The sequence below is a fragment of the Ostrinia furnacalis genome, unplaced genomic scaffold, assembly GCF_004193835.3.
Source record: "Ostrinia furnacalis isolate ACB-3 unplaced genomic scaffold, ASM419383v2 OfSCF4362, whole genome shotgun sequence".
Classification (NCBI taxonomy): Eukaryota; Metazoa; Arthropoda; class Insecta; order Lepidoptera; family Crambidae; genus Ostrinia; species Ostrinia furnacalis.
This window is the reverse complement of record NW_021134601.1, coordinates 61,308-84,847: the sequence shown is the minus strand read 5'-3', so window position 1 is coordinate 84,847 and position 23,540 is coordinate 61,308. Positions and strand designations below refer to the sequence as shown.

At 37.2% G+C, this 23,540-nt stretch overlaps 3 protein-coding genes across 7 annotated transcripts; 2 read left to right on the top strand and 1 right to left on the bottom strand.

Annotated features, from left to right (window-relative positions):
* The first annotated feature begins 158 nt into the window (after positions 1 to 158).
* AnnIX (Annexin IX) lies at positions 159 to 14,270 on the top strand. Of its 4 annotated transcripts, none has more exons than XM_028313768.1 (8): positions 159 to 267; positions 531 to 571; positions 2,328 to 2,504; positions 6,865 to 7,069; positions 9,573 to 9,802; positions 11,236 to 11,332; positions 12,227 to 12,408; positions 14,017 to 14,270. In XM_028313768.1, exons 2-8 carry the CDS (start codon positions 542 to 544, stop codon positions 14,065 to 14,067), a joined length of 972 nt encoding a protein of 323 aa, XP_028169569.1. In that variant the 5' UTR covers positions 159 to 267; positions 531 to 541; the 3' UTR covers positions 14,068 to 14,270. The 4 variants fall into 4 exon arrangements, with proteins under 4 accessions (XP_028169569.1, XP_028169566.1, XP_028169568.1 ...); XM_028313765.1 differs by having other exon boundaries at positions 13,835 to 14,073; XM_028313767.1 differs by lacking the exon at positions 14,017 to 14,270 and adding an exon at positions 13,492 to 13,764.
* On the bottom strand, positions 14,122 to 18,932 carry LOC114359384 (DNA repair protein RAD51 homolog 3). 2 transcript variants are annotated; one of them, XM_028313770.1, is made up of 7 exons: positions 18,802 to 18,932; positions 18,598 to 18,728; positions 18,365 to 18,471; positions 18,014 to 18,177; positions 17,346 to 17,474; positions 15,724 to 15,906; positions 14,122 to 14,324 (listed from the first exon to the last, which is right to left on the bottom strand). In XM_028313770.1, the coding sequence occupies exons 1-7, from the start codon at positions 18,838 to 18,840 to the stop codon at positions 14,292 to 14,294; spliced, it is 786 nt and encodes a 261-aa protein (XP_028169571.1). In that variant the 5' UTR covers positions 18,841 to 18,932; the 3' UTR covers positions 14,122 to 14,291. The 2 variants fall into 2 exon arrangements, with proteins under 2 accessions (XP_028169571.1, XP_028169570.1); XM_028313769.1 differs by lacking the exons at positions 14,122 to 14,324; positions 15,724 to 15,906 and adding an exon at positions 16,676 to 16,877.
* A 234-nt stretch (positions 18,933 to 19,166) lies between these two features.
* ix (mediator complex subunit intersex) lies at positions 19,167 to 23,440 on the top strand. Its single transcript, XM_028313781.1, has 5 exons — positions 19,167 to 19,492; positions 19,667 to 19,728; positions 19,961 to 20,045; positions 21,195 to 21,293; positions 23,252 to 23,440. The coding sequence occupies exons 1-5, from the start codon at positions 19,280 to 19,282 to the stop codon at positions 23,366 to 23,368; spliced, it is 576 nt and encodes a 191-aa protein (XP_028169582.1). The 5' UTR covers positions 19,167 to 19,279; the 3' UTR covers positions 23,369 to 23,440.
* Positions 23,441 to 23,540: the final 100 nt, after the last annotated feature.

The following is a 23,540-nucleotide window of genomic DNA, read 5'->3' as shown; positions in this document are numbered from 1 at the left end:
CAGTAGTTTGCTTAGTTTAGCCTTAGTTTCTCTGCTTAACCCGTGGTTAACCGGTAGAGAATGCCAGCCGGCATTAAGTCGACCTACTTCAGTTTTTATAAAGCTACCTATTTGGACTATTTTATACACCCAAAGGTTGATTACCCCTGGGAGCGAGAGGCAAGCGTGAGCGATACGAGGCGACCGCCAGCGCCCGGCTTCATTCTAGTCGCGATCCGAGTTTGCGCTTTGTGGGTTGTTTGGGCGTGTCTACATTACTAAAAAAAAGTACGTACTTTTCTACACCTAATACAGCTGTTATTAGCATTATAATCAAAACTCTATCATTCATCAAATCTTGAAAAGTTTAAAAAAATACTTAGTTTTTATAACAATTTAAAGTGAAGGTTAGAACCGGCTCATGTTTGGTGCTCACTTCGGGTGTTTGTTACCGCGCTACCGCAAGCCGGCACGCATTTACGTTGTATTTATAGCAAATACGTGAAAGTTGTTTGTTTAAATCCATTTTTAACGCTAGTTTTTCGTTCTAGGAATCTCCAAAATGAGTGGCCAGCAGTATTACCCGTACAAGGTGAGTTTTACCACCTACCTACTAATGTGTTTGTGCAAAGCTGTAGCTATCGATTCTCTCACGAGATGATGTCATCCTTCGCGGTGAGGTTGTTAAGTGGGCTGGTTTGTGTGAAATTAATCCAAAAAGATGTTCCGAAACAGTTAAAAAACATCGTTTTCTTTCGATATTTTATTTGAAACCCCCCTTATTCTTGCGGTATAATTGAAACCGGATGTAGGTAGTAACTGCGTTCATTACAATCTTGTTTTTTCAATTATTCTAAAATATTCCTTAAATAATAATTGCCAGCTAAGTATTTAAACATTTGAAGTCCCATATTACAGTCTGTCTTCATCCCGCGACCTGCATCCCGATGGACCGCATTACTTAGTTGAATGCACTTTTGTATTCTACCCACATTTTACTATCGTGCGTAGCTGTATTTCCGTTAACCCGTTAACAGACAGTCATTTTAAATTGATGATTAACAATTTGAGTAGACCTAGTAAGTAAATTACAAAATCTGTATTTTGATAACTTTATTGATACGATTTAAAAGTTGATCGATTGACCTGGGAAAACCATAGGTTTCATAAACAAACCACCCCAATAGCCCACAAAACAACAGTAATGGGTTTTGTAGCATGCTAGCACGCAAACCAATCCGCAATTTACTCCAAAGCCATTCAGTTTTTATGGCGTAAACCTGAATTTAGTCCAACCGGTTTCGCTGCATGTGCATTCAAAAGCTAATGCCGCTATTTTTGGTGCATCTTGAACGCCATGGAAATAAAATTACCGACACGAACGACTTCGAAATTCCGCCCTCCACTTTTATCTTTTGTTTTAATCGTGAATGTATTGAAGTTAATAATGCAAAGTAGAAATCTATCAACGATTATACATAGAATACCTACAAGTAGAAAGTAAGCTAAGTACTTAAAACTAAGCTGAAGTGTCTAGCCCAGCCATTAGGCTAATGGAAAAATTCGAGGAATTACCTACTCTAGCATGTCCAGGATGACACAGAAACCTTACAGGAAAATATGAATTTGCAATTGTTCCGTTTTTTGTAGCACCATCAAAATGTTTTTGTAATTTGTGATTCATAATGTTCCACCGAAATGAGATTAAAATATTTCCTAAACGCTGATTTTAACGCCTTAGGTCCCGAAGTAACATTTCATGTGGATTTTTGAAGCATCAGACTTTTAAAATCGCTTTCGATTCCAGTTGAACTCTCTGAAGGTTTCTATACCTATAGGTTCTTCCTAGTTTCAATTTTTAAGATAGACCTAACGCCCTTGTTTGTCGACTCAGATTTACATAAGTACTAATTAATATAAGATAGAACGTAGCACGTTCATGCGTTTCAAATGACACTGCTGGACAAAGGCCTCACCCAAGGATTTCCACAACGACACCTCATGGAAAACACAGACAGTGCAACCTCATCTCAGCTTCTATTGTCCTGGACCTTTCCTAACCGACTTGTTTTTCCGCTTCTATTGTTCGTTCGTTCGTTCGTTTCAGCCAAATGACGTCCACTGCTGGACAAAGGCCTCCCCCAAGGTTTTCCACAATGAACGGTCCTGCGCTGCCCGCATCCAGGCTCTTCCCGCGACCTTTACCAGATCGTCGGTCCACCTAGTAGGAGGCCTGCCCACGCTACGTTTTCCAGCCCGTGGTCGCCACTCGAGAACTTTCCTGCCCCAACGGCCATCGTCTCTACGAGCTATGTATTCGATCTTTTCTAACCAACTGCTTTTTCCAGTGCACCCCCACGGTGTACCCGGCGGAGCCCTTTGACCCGGCGGCAGATGCGGAGACCCTCCGCAAGGCCATGAAGGGCTTCGGCACCGATGAGAAGGCCATCATCGACGTGCTGTGCCGCAGAGGCATCGTCCAGCGGCTGGAGATCGCCGAAACCTTCAAGACTAACTATGGAAAGGTAAGGTTCTAAAACTGTTAGAGTTGCACTAACTTATTCTAACCGTGACTATACCTGTTCCGGTAACATGTTTATTGAATGGCGTTTGATAGACTTTTGACGTTTGTTAAAGCTAAAGTAAGATAGTGCAACCCAGCATTTGAAAAAGTAAAAGGCAATTTAAGTAGTACGACTTGTTACTAAAATAATGTCTTGCGAAGTTCCTGGGTAAATAAGCATACTCCGAAATTCTAAATATTATTTCAACCATAGAAAGTGGAAATTACTGAACGTGGAAATTTTTCATTTTTCACCGCATGGAATTCCTGGTTCAGTTAGTAGATAACAGCTTCATCGTACCGGGTTTATTTATAGATTACTCGCTCCTGGGTTTTTACAGGTTATTGCCTGTAAAAATGATTCACGAAAGGTAATAATTTTCCTTTCCATTATTATTTATACGAGTATGATGGACATATTATTTATACGAGTATGATAAGTCAAAGGTACAAAAGATAAGGCAAACAGTGTATCAACTGTTTTGACTTTCATTGGTTAAAATGATTGATCGTCCAACGACCTACAATTACTTAAGTGAATCATATTTTTACGAAAGCACAAACAATAAAATATATCTGAACCTACGTAACAACCACCACTAGTGTCAGAAAATGTACATGTTGAGACTAACTTTACTACTTATCTTATGAAATTACTTCAAAGGTAATCGATTAGTATTTTTTGAGTATGATGTCATAGTAATTACCATTGTTTGTCCTTTCTACTTTTGGTGCACGCAAATTTGAACTTTAACTTCCAGTAGTTAGGAGGTAAGGTAAGGGTTTCCTCGTTAAACTGCCACCTTGGAGCTGATGTTATCAAAGAACATTCAGAATCTCACGGTAAAGACCTTGCCACTCGCCTGAGTCATCGTTGATTCACTCCATCAAGTCTTAGAGGAACTGTTTTGTGTGCCGCTTCCTGACTGTCGAGTGTCGAGGGCAAATGATTAACTGACTGCTGCACAAAAAATGGCTGGCTGAGTTTTGTTATTGTGATTTGGTGGACATTTTTTTAGGTGTACTTTGGTACTCGTAATTGATTTCCCTGGGCACATCGCGTGTGTGCGAGAACATTGCCATTTGTCATTAAAATTAAACTGAACTGTGTTTTCGTTGTGTGGCAGCAAGTGCCCTTTAGTCGGAGTAGGTAAATCAGAATTGAATGTAACTGTAATGTCAATGAAAAAACGATTGAACAACACAAAAAAATTCAACTTTAAAGATTTGGGCTGCACTAAGTACATTCTTATCATAACTCTTAAATGTCAACATATTTCATAAGGTTAAGATTGTTATTTATTTAACCTTTTAAACCAAAACAAAGACTTAAACATTGTTGTCTCTTTTCAAGTCCCTGAAAACAACATTTCATAGTCTCGCCAACCCTATCCTATCTAGGTAGGTAATATCTAATGGGAAAATTCCATATAAATCAGTAAATTGATAAAAATCAGAACCTTTTATTATAAAAAATTATAAATAAGCTATAGTAATCAAGCACTCAACATAAAGACTTTCGCAAAAAACATGTGTCAAACAAGAATTTGCTATCTTATCACATTTGTTTACATTGCACATGACAGCGAAATGATAAAGCTATTATGAGGTATATCTAGTCAGATAATGTGTAAATAACGTGCCCCTCCTAAGCCAAATAGCTCTGAGTATCTTGAAGAAAGCAGAATATTCCATATCATACTTAATAAATACTATTTTCAGCCTGGCCTGGCCCAGTGGTTAGACTACGAATTGCAATAATTATCAGAGGTCGCGGGTTCGATTCCCTCTGAAAAGAAACATTTGAGTACATGACCATAACTGGTGTTATTTCTATGTATTAGTACCTATTATACTTTCAAGTTTTAATTTGTTTAATTACCCAAAACTGTGGTTTAATTATATGTATAGTTACTCGTTGTAGTATTATCACAGAATACATAATAGTAGCAACAGAAATTGCACTCCTTTGTGTAGGATCAGATGCCGACATTTTAACGGTAATAATAATAATGCAAAATATCCAACGCACATGGTGCATTCGAAATCGCACCTTACTACTACGCTCACAAGAGCGCATTTTTTTGTGTTTAGAATTGATCTACGTCACCGCTCAAGCGTCAGGGTTGTATGAGCAAAGCTTAGATTAATAAAATTAATCTAATGAGCAAAGCAAAATAAATAAAAACTTAATTTTAAGAAACATTTATTGTATTTACGATTAGAAAACTTTAATCTAGTGGAGTTTGTATAATCGTACCATCTCTAAAGTACCTATTAATAAACTTCAGTGTTGCGATAATTCGAAATTAAACAAACAGTTTTAAAAGGTGTAGTGTCGGAAAATAGACACGTTGAAGTAAAGTTAATGTTTTTATTAGCTAAAATAATTTTTTGCTATAGTTTTTTGTCATAAGTATTTCAAAATAATATATTATTTAAAAAGTGTAGTTTTTTTTTTATTATTTAAATCACTACAGTTAATTATTATTCCTAAATATTACAATTTTTCATTAAAGAAGAATAACAGTGCTGTTGGAACAATAAACCTTGATTGCGACTATGATCGACCGAGCGTGTATAGATACGCGTGTGCAAACAGGCGCGTGGCGGCCCTGACTGATTTGCAACTTGAAGTTGTCGCGCGCTGTAGGTAATTATCTCGGCCGGCATAGGCGAGTGACGGAGGCCTGGTATTATTTTATTTAAACCTATCTAATCAGCTCAAACTATAGTATGTAACTCGTTATTTTTATCATAAACGTATCAACGTATTTATCCATTGTTAACGTTTTAAATACCGAAATACTAATTAAAACAAGGATAATAGTAAACGATTGTAATAAATTAATTTTGTGCCTATTATGACTGTGAAAGACACTTGGACGTTTCACAACAGCCAGTTATTCGCGCTAACGATGTTCAACAGTTTTGTTTAAATAGTAGTTAAGTACTTACTGGGTTTTATCGTCCTAATAGAAAATGCGAACGTAGGTAACTGTGTCTATTTGTGCATTTGCATTGACGCCTAATAACGAACAATGAACTAAATAAAACCAAACCACACGGTTATATTGTACGTTCGAACGAATTATAAATGTCATAGACTACTTCGCCGTCAGCGTCGCGTCGACGTCGTTGGCGGTTAAAAGGTTAAATATTTTTATGTATTTGAAAATTAATATATTCGTTAGAATTTCATTTTCCGAGATAACTAGAGTATTGTAACTTACTACAATGAGTTATTGTACCTACTGTTGTCTTAGCGTGTGTTCCGCTTATAACGTTAAAAGGAATTATAATTTTCAATCTGATAAGTTACCTACCTACCTCTACCTCTAACAACATGTCTAACAATAACAATGTATACCTTCATAATGCTGTTTGTTAATCGGATTACTATTTATCTACCAACTTTATCTGCTCATCCATAACCGCCTGTCCCGTACAGACACTGCTTGTTATGATTAATATTCTTAACTAGAAAAATTACTCAACATAGATTTCAAATAAATATTGAAACTTTCAATAATTTACTCAATTAACTTAGATTTTACTCGTACATCAATAAATTAGTAATAAGTAAAGTACTTAATAATAAAAATAAATGACTAAAGCATGGAAACTAAAGCATTTACGCGAATCTATGAAGCAAAGAAGTCCCAGGTTCTTCTCCCAATACCAAGCGTGTGAGCAAATACTTACTTAGTGGGCGTCGCGTTGTTTTAAATTGTCCGAACTAAAAAACAAACAATGCTAGATTATGCATGTTTTATTTTTGTTCCGCGTATGTTTTCGGTGTCAACTATTTTGCATGCCTGCCTAATTACGACATTAGTAGGTACAGGTTGTCTAGATTAATTAGATAAAACGAGTACTATGTTACATTAGACTGGGTTGTTAACAATCGAAAAATTTTCAAGCACGATTTTTTCGTGCATACAAAAACAAGTTTTAAAGTCAAAACAAAAGCACAGCTGAACTAGGTGTCGTGTTTAAGGGCGGACAAAATAGATCCAATTTCAGGACAATTTTCTGTGTAGGTTTAAGCCTTTTTAAAATGAAGCCTTTGTCAACTTGATACTGGATATACCTAAACCTGTATAGCCTATATTACAATGTACTTACTTACCACTTCTAGTGCCTTTTTCAGCTTTTCCATGTGATACGGATTTCCACACGCATTTTCCGTTCTGCGTGCGTTTAACCCGCCGCTGCCCGCGTAAGGGCCGAAATCCGCATCAAAGAAAACTTGGAACTTAATCTCTACATCATTTCTAGTCTGCAGTTGTTATTAGACTAACTTTTCAACATTCTTCCAGGATCTGATCAGCGAGCTGAAGAGCGAGCTCACCGGCAACCTGGAGAACGTGATCGTGGCTCTCATGACGCCCCTGCCCCACTTCTACGCCAAGGAGCTCCACGACGCCGTTGCCGGGATGGGGACTGATGAGGAAGCCATCATCGAGATCCTGTGCACTCTCTCCAACTACGGCATCAGGACTATCTCTGCTTTCTACGAACAGCGTGAGTATATTTGACGTTTAAATACAGCGATCGCGGCTCTTATTACGCCCCACTTCTAATACGCGAAACTTATTTACGTGGGACACTATTTAAGTTGTGAGCCTAACTATGAAAACAAAGTAGTTTATTATTAAAATGGTATTGATTGCGTTTATTGGTATTGTCTTTCATGATTTATGTACTTTTTAATGTGTCTAAAACACTTTTCATAGCATTTTTTCCACTCAGCTTGAGGCACCTCCAAAGCATGGTTTTTGACCGCACCGACAGTTGCTTCTGGCTACATAAATCGCTGTTCACGCGTTTAATTTTAATATATGGGTACCAAAAGAAGTGTTTAGATTCCAAGCAAGAATTTCGTAGCGTTGGACCTGTTTATTTCATATTTTGAGTGTTCAAATAGTCAGTTGTTTGACCAGACGTGTAAAAGCTCACATTTTCGTCACGAATGGCGATTCGACTATGCTGGTCAGTTTCCTTTATTAAACTGAAGACTTATGGAAAAAAGTGGCTGTTTACTATTAAGAATTAACCATCTAAATTTCTCTAGTAACGTTTCTGTCATATAATCGGATATTTCGGAAAAATAGGCGACCGTAAGTTTCAAAGTGTTCCGAGCGCATGGGACTTTTGTTGGAATTGGTTCATCTTAAAACACCTCCATAGTCGATAGCTGTTTATTTTCAGGATTATTATACATAGATCCTTAATTCGTCAACTGTCACAATTTTAAAAACGGCTTTTACAGCTTTTTAAACGTATTTATCAAACATTTCCAAGGATTAAACGACCCAAGCGTCCTATTGAGCGTTTGAAAAATTGTGTGACATCCAGCGAGAAAAAAACGTATTAACCATAATATGGTCATACAATATTTTATTACTGCTAGTGGAATTAATGCCTAGGATTATCTCAATCCTACAATATATCACATGACGAGGTTTCTCTTCAATTTTTCTGACAACATCAATGTTTTCCGCCACAAGTAGTCATTTTGGACGACTTTCGCAAAGTTCACTGGTGAGCCAATGACATACAATATTATACTTTTTAAACTAGCGTTTTACAATGGTAAAGGATAGATCTTTATCACCAAAAGTGAAATTTAGCTGACCGCTTCAGTTTTGTATTGAATAACCACGTCGAAAGTCATAATAAATCTTCGCGCGAAAATTTCCGCAAGTCAATTCCATGTTTTTGTAGTCAAGATAATTTTCAATTCAATGTTAATAATACAAAACGTGCTCAAATGATAAAAAGTTTTGAATAAGGTTGTAGTCAAAAATGTCAAACTTTTCATTAAAAGTATCAGATGTCGTCTAACAACACGTTATGTTGTCAAGGCTCACAACTTAAATAGTGCCCTAGTATTACCTAAGTAAGTACGTGAACTGTAAAATGATTTGTTAGGATCTATTTAAGTACCTACTACTTATGATTAGGTACCCACGTTGTTGTCAACAATATGATACGGCACTCCTTGGGTGTGTTTTCCATCGTTCAGAGCAAGTAAATGAAATTGTTATTAAAAATCACTATAACACGAGTTTAAATACACGTTACCTACGCTGGATAGTCTATTAAAAGATGGCGATGCTATATTTAACCGTTGTATCTGGTCCTGTTAGATTTAAGAGGAAGTTCCGTCATATTTTGACTGATCCAAATCATGTAGCGGTTGACGAGTACGAGTAATTTTCCTCGAGGTCATCGCGTTATCGGTGGTCGTTGAGGCAGTTTATTCAAAGTTTATTGAAGTCACAATTGGTTAGTCATCATCGGTCAAACACGCCTTGTTAATGACATGGTTTGATGAATAGTCAGCGAGATGATTCATAATTGCTCGTTTTATATCTTAAGAAATGACCTACAAAATTAGAAACTACCTATTGGAGAAAATTATTCGTTTTTTTTTTGCTTGAATGTTTCCTAGACTCTAGAGACTGGCCGTTAGGAATATTTAATTGTTACTTATTTGTTTTTCTACGGTTCACATAATAAAGGTTTAATATCTTTGGTCTCAGGTATCCTCGATACACTCGTGTGCACAGTGCAATATTAATTTACCTACTTTGGCTAAACAAATATAACAGCCGTCATTTAAAGCATTTACTTACCTACATTGCATTCGTGACTGGCGTATGAGAGTATTGTCCTACACACTTTACGACCTACACAAGCCGGTTTAATCGTTAATTGAACATGCCTAAGTGAGTTATGTATACTGTGGTAAGTAGCTATCTAGCTCCACAGATTAACCGATGTAAGCTAATAGGGCATGTCGCGTTGCACCGCAACGGATTTTTTATTAATCTAAAAGAATAATTTGTTTTTGCACACGCGGATGAAGAGTCGGCCAGTCCGACCCCTTCACCGTTCGGCTATCGTGGCTTGAACAACAACGGAATATGAAAACCTTACAACTTTGATGCATGTTCCGACTATACCTCGCATTTATTTTAACTTTACGTGGCCATCAGTTTCAACCGAATTTCCTTTCCAGTGTATAACAAGAGCCTGGAATCAGACCTGAAGGGCGACACATCAGGCCACTTTAAGAGGCTGTGCGTGTCTCTTTGCATGGCCAACCGCGACGAGAACCAGGGTGTAGACGAGGGTGCCGCTAAGGCCGACGCAGAGGCCCTGGCCAACGCGGGAGAGGGACAGTGGGGCACTGATGAGTCCGTCTTCAACTCCATCCTTATCACCCGCTCTTACCAACAGCTTAGACAGGTGAGGACAGAAAGAGATAGAATCAAGTAATTACGTATTAAGGCTGATGCAGAGGCCCTGGCCAACGCGGGAGAGGGACAGTGGGGCACTGACGAGTCCGTCTTCAACTCCATCCTTATCACCCGCTCGTACCAACAGCTTAGACAGGTGAGGACAGAAAGAGATAGCATTTTAGATTAAGCACCGGTTAATCAAGCTAAAATACGAAGGTAAGAAAAGCTACATAAGTAACTCCGAAGTTAGCGATCTTAGTTTTGAAGTAAGAACCTATTGGTTGAACAAAAGTTAACATTGGAAAAGAGGCTTATAGGTAATATGTGTGGGCAGTTTAATTGCTGGTTATCTTATTTTAAATCACCGGTGGGTGTTTCGTAGACAGTTACTTACAGCACGTTATAGTAAATAATTAAGTATTTAAATATGAATCATATATTTTAAATACTTAATAATACTTATTAAATAAATAGGAATGCAGTTCTGTTCTGGCGCGGTATGATTCAGTTATGAATTTCTTTAAGCGACTTATTATTTGTCTGGCTGTTTAAAATGCGCATACATAATCAGACTTTATTTTCTTGCAACTTACTTCCAATCGCATGGTAACTCGTAATAGCAGATCAATGTGCCGGATAATGCCACTTGAAATTCTTGAAAAACAGTGCATTAGCTCACAAATGTGAAGCGAAGCAAATGGAAGTATAATCAGGTTGCATAACTAAGTAGGGCTACATAACATACCTACTTACTTAAGGAAAAAACATGAAGCACATAAAATTACCAATAATGAAGTTGAATCGATGATAAATTCAGTAAGAAGAAAGTCCACAAAAGTATCTACCTATTCAGTTTTCTTCTGTGAAATATTATGCATGCACTTGACTACTTAATCACAATTGTTTAAATACTAATATTAAATATGATATCAGATCAGTGTAATAACATGCACACACTCATATTACTTAATTGCAACAGTGCCCAGTCAAAGTTACAGAACTGACTCATACGGCATGTTGATAATATGCGTACATAATTGATTCTGTATCAATTATTCAGGGTTCGTTCGACATACGCCCTTGGCTACCTTTTATTACCACGACGATTGAAGACAATAATGATGGGTCTACTACATAGGTCATACACTATAACTGTCAAAAACAACTGTAAGTAGGCGGCAGCTGTAAATATTAGAATGGTCATGTTCACCCATGTTTTCCCTGGCATCCTTCAGCACAAAACCATGTTTTTTGCATTCGTAATTACGATTACGACCGTACTTCGGGTGTGTTAAATCTAGAAGCCATCATAAATTCATGATACAATGATCGTACCTATCAATATTATGTCCACGAAGTGACTCCAGTCAGATTTACACTGTTTATAAAAAAGTAGAGAACCATGGTGCCGAAAGTTAACGAGAACTTTGTAACTTTCAGATCTTCGCAGAATATGAGGCTTTAACTGGAAAGGACATCGAGGAGTCCATCAAAAAGGAGTTCTCTGGAAGCGTTGAGAAGGGCATGCTGGCTATTGGTAAGACAACTTATTCTATGTAGGTCCTACAACTACCTAGATCTCAATTAGAATGTTGAAAAGAGATATACTTACTTACGTGATACAAATTGTCGAGAGAGTTTTAAAGCATTTTTACACCCATAATGCTTGGTTTTAATAAAAATAAGATGATGCGTGTTGTTCATTGCATGTTTGCCAAGGTCAAGTAACGTAATAAACAATAAGGCCTGGATCGGATAATAATAATAGCGTTGTTTACTCCTAAGTGCATCACCAAACTCAGAAACCGCACGGTTGTTGCGCGTCTGAACCAGGCCATATTATTAAACCTGCAATAATATTGGATAGGAGCAGTTATAATTTCGTGTATAAAACCCGCTGGGAATGCTTAGGCCTAATTTTGTAAATTGCGGAACGTTTACATCACTCATACACAATCTATATTGCCTACGGTACCTAGTGTTGGTTGACCATCATAGTATTTTTTATTGTTTACCTCATACAAATTGCGTCAGGTGCGTGAGCCGCTACTATATTCGGTACCTGTCATAACTATTTTTAGGCATACTTAGTTCATACATCAATGAGTTCACGATCATGGCCCAGATTTATTAGGTACCACTCAATACACTACATAGTTTTAGCATTAGCGGCCTATGCATATAAAATGAAATATCTAAAACAATCGCAGCAAGGTCATACGACAGGAAACTTAAACCGCATGGTCATTCATTTTTTCCGCAATGCTGATAGACATTTGTCTATAATTTTATAAACCTTAAAATTTCCAACTGAATTTACGGTGAAATCTAACCGTGAATAACATTTTACCCTTTTGTAGGCCCGCCAAAATTAAAACCATCTCTAACGTGTCCAGTACCTAACATTAACAATCTGTTTTCAACCTTCCAGTAAAGTGCGTCAAGAGCAAGGTTGGTTTCTTCGCTGAACGCCTGTACTACTCAATGAAGGGCCTCGGCACCAACGACAAGACCCTCATCAGAATCGTGGTCAGCCGCTCCGAAATCGACCTCGGAGACATCAAGCAGGCCTTCCTCGACAAATACGGAAAGACCCTTGACAGCTGGATCGCTGTAAGTCATTCCTCACTTTATTACTTACCCATTAAGAAACATTTTACTTTATGTGTTGGGATAACTTAGGTTATTTGTGTACCTATATTAATCATGCTTTATATGTTTTATTGAAAAATACATTATTTTGACTAACGTCCATTTTCCACCACCATGCGATGCTAACTATATTAGCCATTGCTATATTGTTCATTAAAGTTAACAACGCATTCGAATTACACGTTGTACACTAACGGCATGAAGAATTTTAGACTAACGTAACAGAATATCACATATTTTCGTATCAATATTACACAATTTTCATGAAACTGACCCATAGTTTCTAGTATATTCAGAAGATTAAATATTCTTGATACTTATAGTAGGCTTATTTAATAAGCATGACAATAAAATTTGCTTTAGGATTTATAAATCATGCCCTATCACTTTCTATACTTTCCTAACTACACTCTTATTAATGAATTTATTATACAGATCTTTTTATTATTCGTACATAATGGAATTTGTAATATATTGTAAATAGCACGAAATTCGTTCATCATTCAATCAAAGGTGTTAAAAATGTGGTTCAAAGATAACAAATTGCTTTGTGATCTGTTTCCAAATCTGTCATAACAATACCTAAATGATGTTTTACGTATTATTTTGTGAATTTAGTTTACCCTTGACATTAGTTTAGAATAGTGGTCCATTTTGATTGCAGGATGACACCTCAGGGGATTACAGGAAGGCTTTATTGACCCTTATCGAATAGATTGTGAGCTGAGTGGTCAGGCTGCCAACGATTGCATAACCACCTATTTCCAATACTTTTAAGTTATGTTTGTCAATTCGTTAGGTTGTTAAGTGATCTGATAGGTACTACGCATGGATGACAAACTCGTTTAGGTTTTCATGAGTTTGTTTTCGATGCGTGAATCTCAGCTTCGAATCGGTTGTAATTTAATCTCACGAGATCTGTATATTTTGCTTCTTACTCACTCATTTCGCACAGTAGCTAACTGCTTCGTGTTGTCTATGCATGAAGGTAGTGGTCGAGTGTACGTTTTACGCTAGTTACAGTAGTTGTTCCGTATTTTTCAGGAGGTCTTAGGAGGTCCGATCGGCCTTCTCCTTTCTACACTGTGTTACTAGACACCGTAAACACTCAGTATTACGAGTTTACAAGCAACATTAATGTAACACTTAACTTTGTGATGTTTAAATTTATTTATTTTTGTAAACGAGTACACACTTACTGTTGCATTTTATTTAAAGACATTTTATTTTTTATATTAATTTAAGCTACTATAAGAATAACGTGGATAATCTCATGCTTACACCAATGCACGTTTTGTGAATGGATTGAAATTACAAATTATGGGCCAGTTTCTTTTTGGTTTTATTTTGTTGACGCTACAGAGTCGGTATTCCGTGTTGTTCACAGGATGACCTCACGGGTGACTTCAAGAGAGTGCTAGTCACACTTTGTGCTTAATCCTGCAAAATAAACTCTATGAAACGAAATTATTTTTATATGTGTATTTTGTTGAGCTTGGCATGCATGCAGTTAAATAACATGATTCGGCCCCGAGAAGTTTCAAAGTACAACGGTGTCATATTTTGCAGGATGATACGAAGGGAGACTACAAACGAGTTTTACTTACTCTAGTGTCGTAGAAGCATAATAGTGCTACAGTTGTTGAATGTCTGCCTTGCAATGTTCTAGTTCCGATATTGAAACTGCCTTTACACTGTATTAATTGTTATTGAAATAAAAGCTTGATATTTTTATGAAATGAGATATTTATTGGTGCTCTAGTTTTGTTTACGATATACAATACATATTTACAATAAACATTACTTGAAGTATGTATGTTCAATGGTTGTTTTATTGATTTTACTTAGTCTACATCCCGAATTCCTTCTTCTGTTATCTGCAACAACATATTTTATATGGTCAAACAAGTTTTAAACTCTTTTATGGACAAGATGGTTACCTATCTATATTATGTTTTATGCTTTAGTATTTACTGAAAGACCACACATATCGCAAAAGATGTCGCCCGACTTTACACTGCATTTGTCTCATAGGCTTTAGTTCAGTCGTAGGTAAACTTATTCCAGGTAAGTGCACTCTACGTAAGTATTAGTTAGGTAAGACTAAAACCTATAATAATTCATCACACCTATGCTATCATATCTGCTGAAACAACTAACTCAAGGCCGAGAAGGAGTTCAACGCAGAGTGCTGATAACATTTTATCCCAAATCGCTCGGGTTTACGTCACAAAAATTGGCAGAACTTCAAGATGTGCAAGTAATACGAGGAAAGCCCTCCTCTGGCCCCTTGCCAGATGTCAATCATTTCGCTATGCTAATATTATTACAACAATGCAAGTATACATTGCAAATGTTTTTCGGGATACATGATTAATACATGTGAACATGTACCTAGGAACGGTACATATTCAATCTTAAACAGCTGAACCGGTTTAGATGGAAGTTACAGAGGTAGTTTGGGACCCAGAAAAAATGGGGTAGTATTTTTTCGGTTTTCTATTATACGGTGAAAGGGGGAGACGCAAGTCTTCGTTTGCAAAATTCACGCAGGCGAAGCCGCGGGCAGAAGCTAGTATAGTCAGGGTCAAATAGTTCGAACTGCAACCAAAGTAGCCAAAAATTTCGCAACGTGTCTTTGTTACAATTGGAATAAAGTTGCGTTGTCAACTTTTTGGCCACTTTGGGTGCCACGAACTTTTTGACGCTGACTGTAGGTATAAAAGTGAACCAACCTTAAACCGTCCTACAGCATTAGCCCCACAGTTGCTCGTAAGACAAAGCGCGTGCCTTTCACAGCCTTCGCTTGAGAGCAGCATTCGAGTGTTGCAGCGGTGCGCCCACGCATCCCCCAGGGCGCCGACTATCGACCCGGTGGACAGCCCTACGCGGGTGCTCACATATACCATTCAGATGCTCCTGGAAATCTAGCAGTCGCTTTGAAGGAGCTAAGTCAAACGATCTAACTTAAAAAAAATCTGACTTACCCCCCGTAGGCCTGAAGCTGGGTATGACTTTCCCCCTCTAGGCCAGAAGCTGGGCACGTCCATGGGTTTTGAGTCACTCGCATCTCATCAGTGTCTACCCTAGGAGCAAGAGGATAAATATACTATCTTACCATAAACCGTCCCACAGCAATGGCCCCACAGTTGGTCTTTAGACCTAAAAGATCTGACTTGCCCCGCCTCGGCCAGAAGCTGGGTACGCCCATGGGTAATGGGTACTCATCTCATTAGTGACTACACTAAGAGCAAGAGAATACAATATAGGTCTTACCTTGAACCTCCCCACAGCGTTAGCCCCACAGTTGCTCTTCAAACAAAGCGCGCGCCTCTCACAGCCTTCCCTTGAGAGCAGCACTCGAGTGATGCAGCGGTGCGCCCACGCGTCGCCCAGGGCGCCGACTATCGACCCGGTGGACAGCCCTACGCGGGTGCTCATCTCATTTGTAACCACTACCTAGGACAAAAAAAAATCCCAATCTATACTAATATTATAAATGCGAAAGTAACTTTGTCTGTCTGTCTGTCTGTCTGTCTCTCTTTCACGCCTAAACCACTGAACCGATTTTTGATGAAATTCCCGGTTTTTGAAACAGGGACGCGCGCGATAGAGTTTTTCTGTGACAGACAAAATTCCACGCGGGCGGAGCCGCGGGCGGAAAGCTAGTGTAATAATATCAGTCAGCAAAATGCATTTTTTTTTAGATTTCGACATTGTTCTCATAGTGAAAGTTGTTGCATTTGAGCAGTAGATTGCCACATAAAAAGATATATGCGTTTGATCTGTTACAACTCGTAGATTCGCGCCTATTTATTGAAAAGAACTACCTAATATTTAAGAGTATCGTGCGAGTGTTGCAGCGGTGCGCCCACGCGTCGCCCAGGGCGCCGACTATAGACCCGGTGGACAGCCCTACGCGGGTGCTCATCTCATTTGTAACCACTACCTAGGACAAAAAAAAATCCCAATCTATACTAATATTTTAAATGCGAAAGTAATTCTGTCTGTCTGTCTGTCTCTCTTTCACGCCTAAACCACTGAACCGATTTTTGATGAAATTCCCGGTTTTTGAAACAGGGACGCGCGCGGTAGAGTTTTTCTGTGACAGACAAAATTCCACGCGGGCGAAGCCGCGGGCGGAAAGCTAGTGTAATAATATCAGTCAGCAAAATGCATTTTTTTTTTAGATTTCGACATTGTTCCCATAGTGAAAGTTGTTGCATTTGAGCAGTAGATTGCCCCATAAAAAGATATATGCGTTTGATCTGTTACAACTCGTAGATTCGCGCCTATTTATTGACTAGAGGACTAATATTTAAGAGTATCCTGCGAGTGTTGCAGCGGTGCGCCCACGCGTCGCCCAGGGCGCCGACTATAGAGCCAGTGGACAGCCCTACGCGGGTGCTCATCTCATTTGTGACCACGACCTAGGGGCCAAGAGGTTAAATGTTTACTGATTGATTGAACAGAGCGCGAGCTTAGTATCGACTGGTAAACAGCCCTACCACACAGTGCTCATCTTGTTTGTGACTACGACTACCACAGCTGACTACGACCTAAGAGCAAGAGTTTAATTGACGTAGTGTAAAAAAAATAGTACTTCTCGTATACCAACAAAAGTAAATCTTTTATTAAATGAAGAAAGATTCACTGTATGTTATAAAGCACATAGCATTTGTTTATGTAACGAACGTAACTTTGTGGCAGACCGAAATTGACGCGGGCAGGAGGTTTGAATTAAAATAGTATTTGAATTCCATCTAGCTACAAAGGTCTATTTACCCGACTGTGCGACCCAAAGGAGTGGTAATTAGGTCTGTGACTTAATGAATGATGGAAGAAGAGGTACCTGTGTAGAAATTGAAAGCTAGTGTAGGGCAATTTTAAAAACCTACTGCAATTTGTTTTTCTACTGCCAGTCGCTGAAGCTCAGCCATCTGCCTGAACAGCAAGCCAGTTCTCTGACTCGGTGTTATGCCCTCTTTGAATGGAAATGTTATTGAGTCTATTACGATTAGCTTTATCTGTAACAATGAGACATTACAATTTTAATAACTAAATACTTAGTTAAAATAATAAATTGTTTCATCATCCTTTTGTGTGATAATTGAATAATAATTATTTTAATTTATTTTCTTAGTAAAAAAGTAAAAATTATGGCAATGATATCGTGAGGATAATAAAAACTTTATATATTGACTAGCTTTTGCCCGCGGTTTCACCCGTGTGAAATTTAGTTTGTCACAGATCGTCATAGCTTATATGTTAATCTGGGTTATAAACAGTAATACTGTAAAGTTTCAACAAAATCCGTTCAGTAGTTTTTGCGTGAAAGAGTAACAAACATCCAGACATCATGACATCCAAACATCCAGACATCATGACATCCAAACTTTCACATTTATAATATTAGTAAGATATGAAATAAATCATCAACAATTTATGTCTTTAATAACAATATTCTTGAATATATACGACATAACGTTAAAATATTGTACATAGAAATAATCTACCTACATGGACTAAATATTTATATTTTGTATTACATAAGACTTATTCTTACTTGTGGATGGTCCTCAATGACTGAAGGCATTCTGTACATAGTAGCACAAAACTTTTCGAGTCCAAATGCATTTATGTAGTGCAACCTGTGCAGTGGGTCCTTGTTTGATACTATCGGAGTCTCCAAAAGTTGCTGGCATTTTGTCTGGCTTGCAGAAACTATTTCTGTAATAATTTATTGATAACTTTAGGATACAAATAGGATAGAATAGGTCAAAAAGTAGGTGATGTCATGCCATTTTTATCAGTCATAACTCTTATGCTCCTAGTCAGTTAAATTATTATAATGACCAGTAAGAACAATAAGTACGTAGTTTAGAATGGATAATTTATTATTTATAAAATACTACACCTTTAAATCTTTGCGGTGTAAAATTTGTATTGGTATCAACATAAAGTGCTTCAGCATTCAGTCCCCCTAAGACACTTGGTATTTGGACAGAGGCACAAAGCTGTAAACTAAAAAAAAGCAGGTGAAATTTTAAATAGATCCTCATTTCAAGGTACAATAAAACAATACGAAGATTGTACAGGAGGATAAATTCAAGCAAAACATTGGTAAAAAATAGCTTATAATACACAAACCATAGCTGTGTTTTTCCAGTGCCTGGAAGGCCAAGTAATTCAGTCAGGCAACCTAACTGGATTCCATTGCTGCCTAAGCAACTGTCTAGACTTTGGCTAAAAGTAGGAATAGACGGAAAACTGGTTTCTCGCTGAAAAAAATAAAGCTTTTATGTAAACACCGAGTAAACATCAGAAAAAGTTATTTAGTAGGTAGTTACTCACTTGCCATAATTCAGTTGCACTGAAAACTTTGTAAGACATTATTTAAAGCATTTTAAACGGTAAAATTGAGTTAATTTTATTAGAACTTTTATCAAAAAAAGGGAACAGTAAACGTAAACACAAATCTACCGCGCTGTACAGACATACTCTCTAATCTGTGCTGTCAACTATCAAAAGACAATCGAATTTTCGATTGAAATATTTTTTTAATTTCCATGACCACAGATTACTATCAAAATCGAACTTTTATAGAGTTAGCCAATAGCCCTGTTCAACAGTCGCTATTTTGTTTTATTGGACCGCAATCTTGTTTGACAGATTTATTAATCTGTGGTGTGACAGGTGACAGCTGCTGCTGTCAGCAGGACAGATTTTTTTTTGACAGCTTGCAGCTTTGTTTTGTAAATTTTGTATTTGCAGAAAACTAGATTTTTGCCGACAAATATTTACTCAAACAAACAACATTTAAATCATAAACATGAATCACAACCAAATGAACATGCATGTGCCCATGAATCCCGTTGGAGCGGCCCCTAACGTGGGCATGCAGATGCAAGTACCTGGCCCAATAATGCAGCAGCAATCTCCTCAACAAATGCAGCCAGCTATGCCACAGCAGCCCCAACAGGATAAGATGGATAATATTTCCAAAGTCAAGACCCTCATGGGATCTCTTAGAGAGTCCATACCAGTAAGTTTTTTGGTAGATATAACCTTGTGAAAATTGACTAAAATAGTCATTTTCTTTTCTAATTTAGATTTCCTTAAGAGGTCTAATCTTTTATTTGAAGATTCCTTCCTATTAACGTCAGTTTAATTAAACTATTCACCTACTTTTGCTAAGTTTACTTGCTTTTCATTTTAGATGACACTCAAATCAGCAGCTCAAATACTGCACCAAAATCACAACACGGACTCAAGTTCACAGTAAGTGTCACTAATAATATTTTTGCTACAATCCTATGCTTGTGAATACTAGTCAGCCTTGAAAAGAGCTCTTGTCTTTTATGAAAACTAAATTAAATAATTGAAAAGTATTTTTGCAGTACAGATTGCATTTTAATCCTGAACTTAACGATATTATAATGTCATGAGAACACACCAATTTTGTACTGAGTTTATACTTAGAAGTATTAATTTCTCATTTTTCTTATTCCAGAAAAGGAATGGATAACCCAGTGCCCAGATTTGACAAGAACTTGGAAGAATTTTTCTCACTGTGTGATCAAATGGAATTACATTTAGTAAGTTTATACTTGATACTGATGTAATATCCTAGAAGTACCTTTTCTTGCCTAAACTTCTAGACCATTTTGATTTATCTTTACTAGATTGCTCTTTGGAGAAAGCTGAGAGATGTACCCAAATAAAATCCTGTATGTTAGGTACTACATATTTGTAACAGGGTATTATTTATATTTACTTTTTAATGTGTGTAGTCCAGTTTCATACTACAAAATGTTGTGGTCTTCTGTACTCTCAGTTAGGAAATTGAATGATGATAATGATATTCAGATTAATTTGTTACATGATGAATCAACATGAGTGCTATGACGCACAATGTAAATTACTAATATTTACATTTCTTATTTAATTAATGCCAAATATGTTTACTCTTTTGATGTGTGTTCATCCTGATATTATAGTTGCAACAACAATTGTGAGTAATTGGGTATTTTCTGCTTATTGCAGTAATATTTTTCCATAATTCATTCATACCATTTGTCTACAATGTCTACACTTCACAAACTGTTGTATGTTAGACAACTTTAAAATGGTATCAATTATAAAATGTTACAATTATTTTATTGATCAATAATTGTTACTATATGGATGGTTTTGTGTCTGGATTTTATGCTTGTCATTTAAAATATTCATATTTAAAAATTTATTTTATCATTAATTAGTGTGTTTTTCAAATGCTCTTGGAGACTAATAGTGTTACAATGTAAGCGTATTTGTGAAGTCCTAGCGAGTAAACAATATAAGTGCAACAATTAACTTATTGACCCGGCAACGGTCCGTATCTCAATTATTATTACTTGATATCTGATGTCTTACGTGACTAGTTATCGGCTGTCAACACTGACATTTAATATTCCACCCTCGGTCCACTCTGCGAAGAGTTGATCATGCTGTTATGTAATGTGTTAGACATAAAAAATGAGGTGATCCTACATTTTATGGCTTTAATTTTAATGACGAATAAACAATATAAGTACCGTTGCGAGATAAACATTTCTTACAACTTAAGGAAAGTTTTTTTATGACGATAAAGTATCTTTTGAGTTTAAAGTTCATGGAAATATGGAAAGCTATGTGCATATAATCGTAACGTAATGACTGGCCTGGTGTGTTAAAACTATTTTACTGACATTTATGTTTGCTTTCAGCGTACAGCAGTGACCTGCATCCAGCAAGCACAGTCGGCTGCCCATTACCTGCCCCTAAACGTGATGCCTTCGCGGCTAGACCTGGGACCCACAGCACAGGTAATATACTCATGAAAGATTTGGAAATAAAAGTTAATCTTCCATACAGAAATATTCATATGTCTGAGATATTAAAAGTGGTGACTCCCACTTTTAGTTTGGGTGATGACTTTTTAGAAGCACCTAAACACGTGTTTAGGCGCTGGGACGCTTCTGGGACGCCCCAGTATCATTTTCACCACGCTGCCACTTCGGCTCGGGACAATAATGGGACTGCCAGTGCTGTAAGGATAAAATCAAAATAAAATCGTTAAAATAAGACCTAAGTATTTATATCCGCTAAAAAGAAGGAGGCAGAATGAGTTGCTTGGCCTACATTCACTAGTACTTTGCATTTCGGTACACAAACACGGAGGTCATCGTCATCTTAATTGCGTTTGTAAACAAACGATTTGATAACTTCCACTTGTGTAAGTCCACGACAATGCAAATTGGACAATTGTCAATCAAAGTCATAACAATAGCTCTGAAATTGGAATGGTTACACAATTTATTAATTAAAGCTTACATACAAACAATTTGTAGTGAGTGTGATCAAATCATATTAAAGCATTTTAAGAGAAAAAGTTCCTTATAATTTTCTTGCAGTTTTTGCAGCAAACTTTATAAACCTATACTTGACCATGACCATAATGTGATCTAAATGGTCATGGTCAATATTTCAAAAACAAGCTATCTTAGCCTCTGGGTCAGTGGTTCTTAACCGGTGGTCCGCGGACCACTTGTGTCCCTGGAAGCATTCCAAGTGGTCCACGAAGTGCACTTGCACACCTTGGTCAAAACCACTTTTAACTAATTTTTGCAGTCAAACTGGTTTTGACCGATTATAAGGTGGTCTCTGACAAGACAGAAATTTGGTAAAATGGTCCCTCATGACTTAAAGGTTAAGAACTACTGCTCTACGTACTAATCAGCAAATCATGAAATAGGCCTCACTCAACATTTATCTATCTCGTATCCAATGTTATCAATTGAGATTGGCTGTCTCGGATCATTGATTAAGTACATACAATGTACACGGTTCAACTTAACGCACCAACGTCATCATAAACAAGAATATTAAGACAGTTGACGTAAACAAGTTGTATTATACAAACCTTGAAAAATAAAGCCACGCCCTTTACATGCTAGTAACGAATGGGCGGCTTAAGGCGCGCACGCACTGGTGACTTTTGTCACCGTGACAATTATACAGGGTGTTAGGTAAATTGGTATATGAGCCGACACTAGCCCATGTTAACATGGTCATATAAATGGTATGGTGAAGTCAGAAAATTGATATCTTCATTTTGATTATTTTATTTTTCATACAAATCGGATTTTATAAAATTTATTTTGTATGAAAATTAAAAAAAATTCATTGATGATATCAAATTTCTGACTTCACCATACCATTTATATGACCATGATAACATGGGTTAGTGTCGGCTCACATACCCATTTACCTAACACCCTACATATACTTGTCACGGTCTGTGACAAAAGTTACCGCGCACAGGTAACTTTTGTCACCGTGACAGTTACTCTAAAACTTTTGTATGAAGTGGGAAATGGCAAGCTTATTGAATATAGAATAAATTATAGGCTCTGAGAAAAATGATCATTGTTACTCTGGACTAAAATCTTCTAAAAGTCGTCTTACTAGTTCTACAATTATTTTTTTTATATTTGTCACTACTTACTTATTTGCAATATTGCGCGATAAAATATTGACTCTCAAAATAACAACACCGTCGTATCGCATACTAAGTACTCGAAGTCTCTAATCATAAATGCAGTATCTTAATGGGGAAATCTAGGCAAGCCCTTGACCATTTAAACATAGATATTTTTTCAGAAAATTGGGCCTTGTTTTCCCCTACAATAGTCCAACTGTCAGCGCATTTATGTTTTACGATTGTCTATTGTTTCATCTTCTTTATGGCCAGTGAAGTAAATAAAGCAAACCTCTTTTCCAGGACACACCGCTAAGCTACCCTCAATACCTGAACACAGTCCGCCTGCAAATCTCGTACGCGAAAGACATCCACGACACGTTAGTTGCGGCTGCTCAGAATATATCCCCCACCGAATGATACTGGTTTGATAGCAAGTAAGGATAGTGATAATTTAATTTAATAGTTCAATAAATAATGTTTTATAATTTACTTTTGGCATTTCATTGATATTGACGTAGTTATGGTAGTCATATTAGTTAAGTACATGAAAGAAGTCAGTGCTTATGTATCCTGACTTCCTGGATAATGG

What these genes read in the sequence shown, in the direction of transcription:
- AnnIX (XM_028313768.1), top strand. Translation starts at nt 542, where the DNA reads ATGAGTGGCCAGCAGTATTACCCGTACAAG. An exon ending in CTCTGCTTTCTACGAACAGC is followed by an intron (nt 7,070 to 9,572) that starts GTGAGTATATTT and finishes TTTCCTTTCCAG; the next exon opens with TGTATAACAAGAGCCTGGAA. An exon ending in CTTACCAACAGCTTAGACAG is followed by an intron (nt 9,803 to 11,235) that starts GTGAGGACAGAA and finishes TGTAACTTTCAG; the next exon opens with ATCTTCGCAGAATATGAGGC.
- LOC114359384 (XM_028313770.1), bottom strand. Translation starts at nt 18,840, where the DNA reads ATGTCTTACAAAGTTTTCAGTGCAACTGAATTATGGCAA. An exon ending in ACTGGAAAAACACAGCTATG is followed by an intron (nt 18,472 to 18,597) that starts GTTTGTGTATTA and finishes GCTTTTTTTTAG; the next exon opens with TTTACAGCTTTGTGCCTCTG. An exon ending in CAGTAGAAAAACAAATTGCA is followed by an intron (nt 15,907 to 17,345) that starts GTAGGTTTTTAA and finishes TTTTTGTCCTAG; the next exon opens with GTAGTGGTTACAAATGAGAT.
- ix (XM_028313781.1), top strand. Translation starts at nt 19,280, where the DNA reads ATGAATCACAACCAAATGAACATGCATGTGCCCATGAATCCCGTTGGA. An exon ending in AACACGGACTCAAGTTCACA is followed by an intron (nt 19,729 to 19,960) that starts GTAAGTGTCACT and finishes TTCTTATTCCAG; the next exon opens with AAAAGGAATGGATAACCCAG. An exon ending in ATCAAATGGAATTACATTTA is followed by an intron (nt 20,046 to 21,194) that starts GTAAGTTTATAC and finishes GTTTGCTTTCAG; the next exon opens with CGTACAGCAGTGACCTGCAT.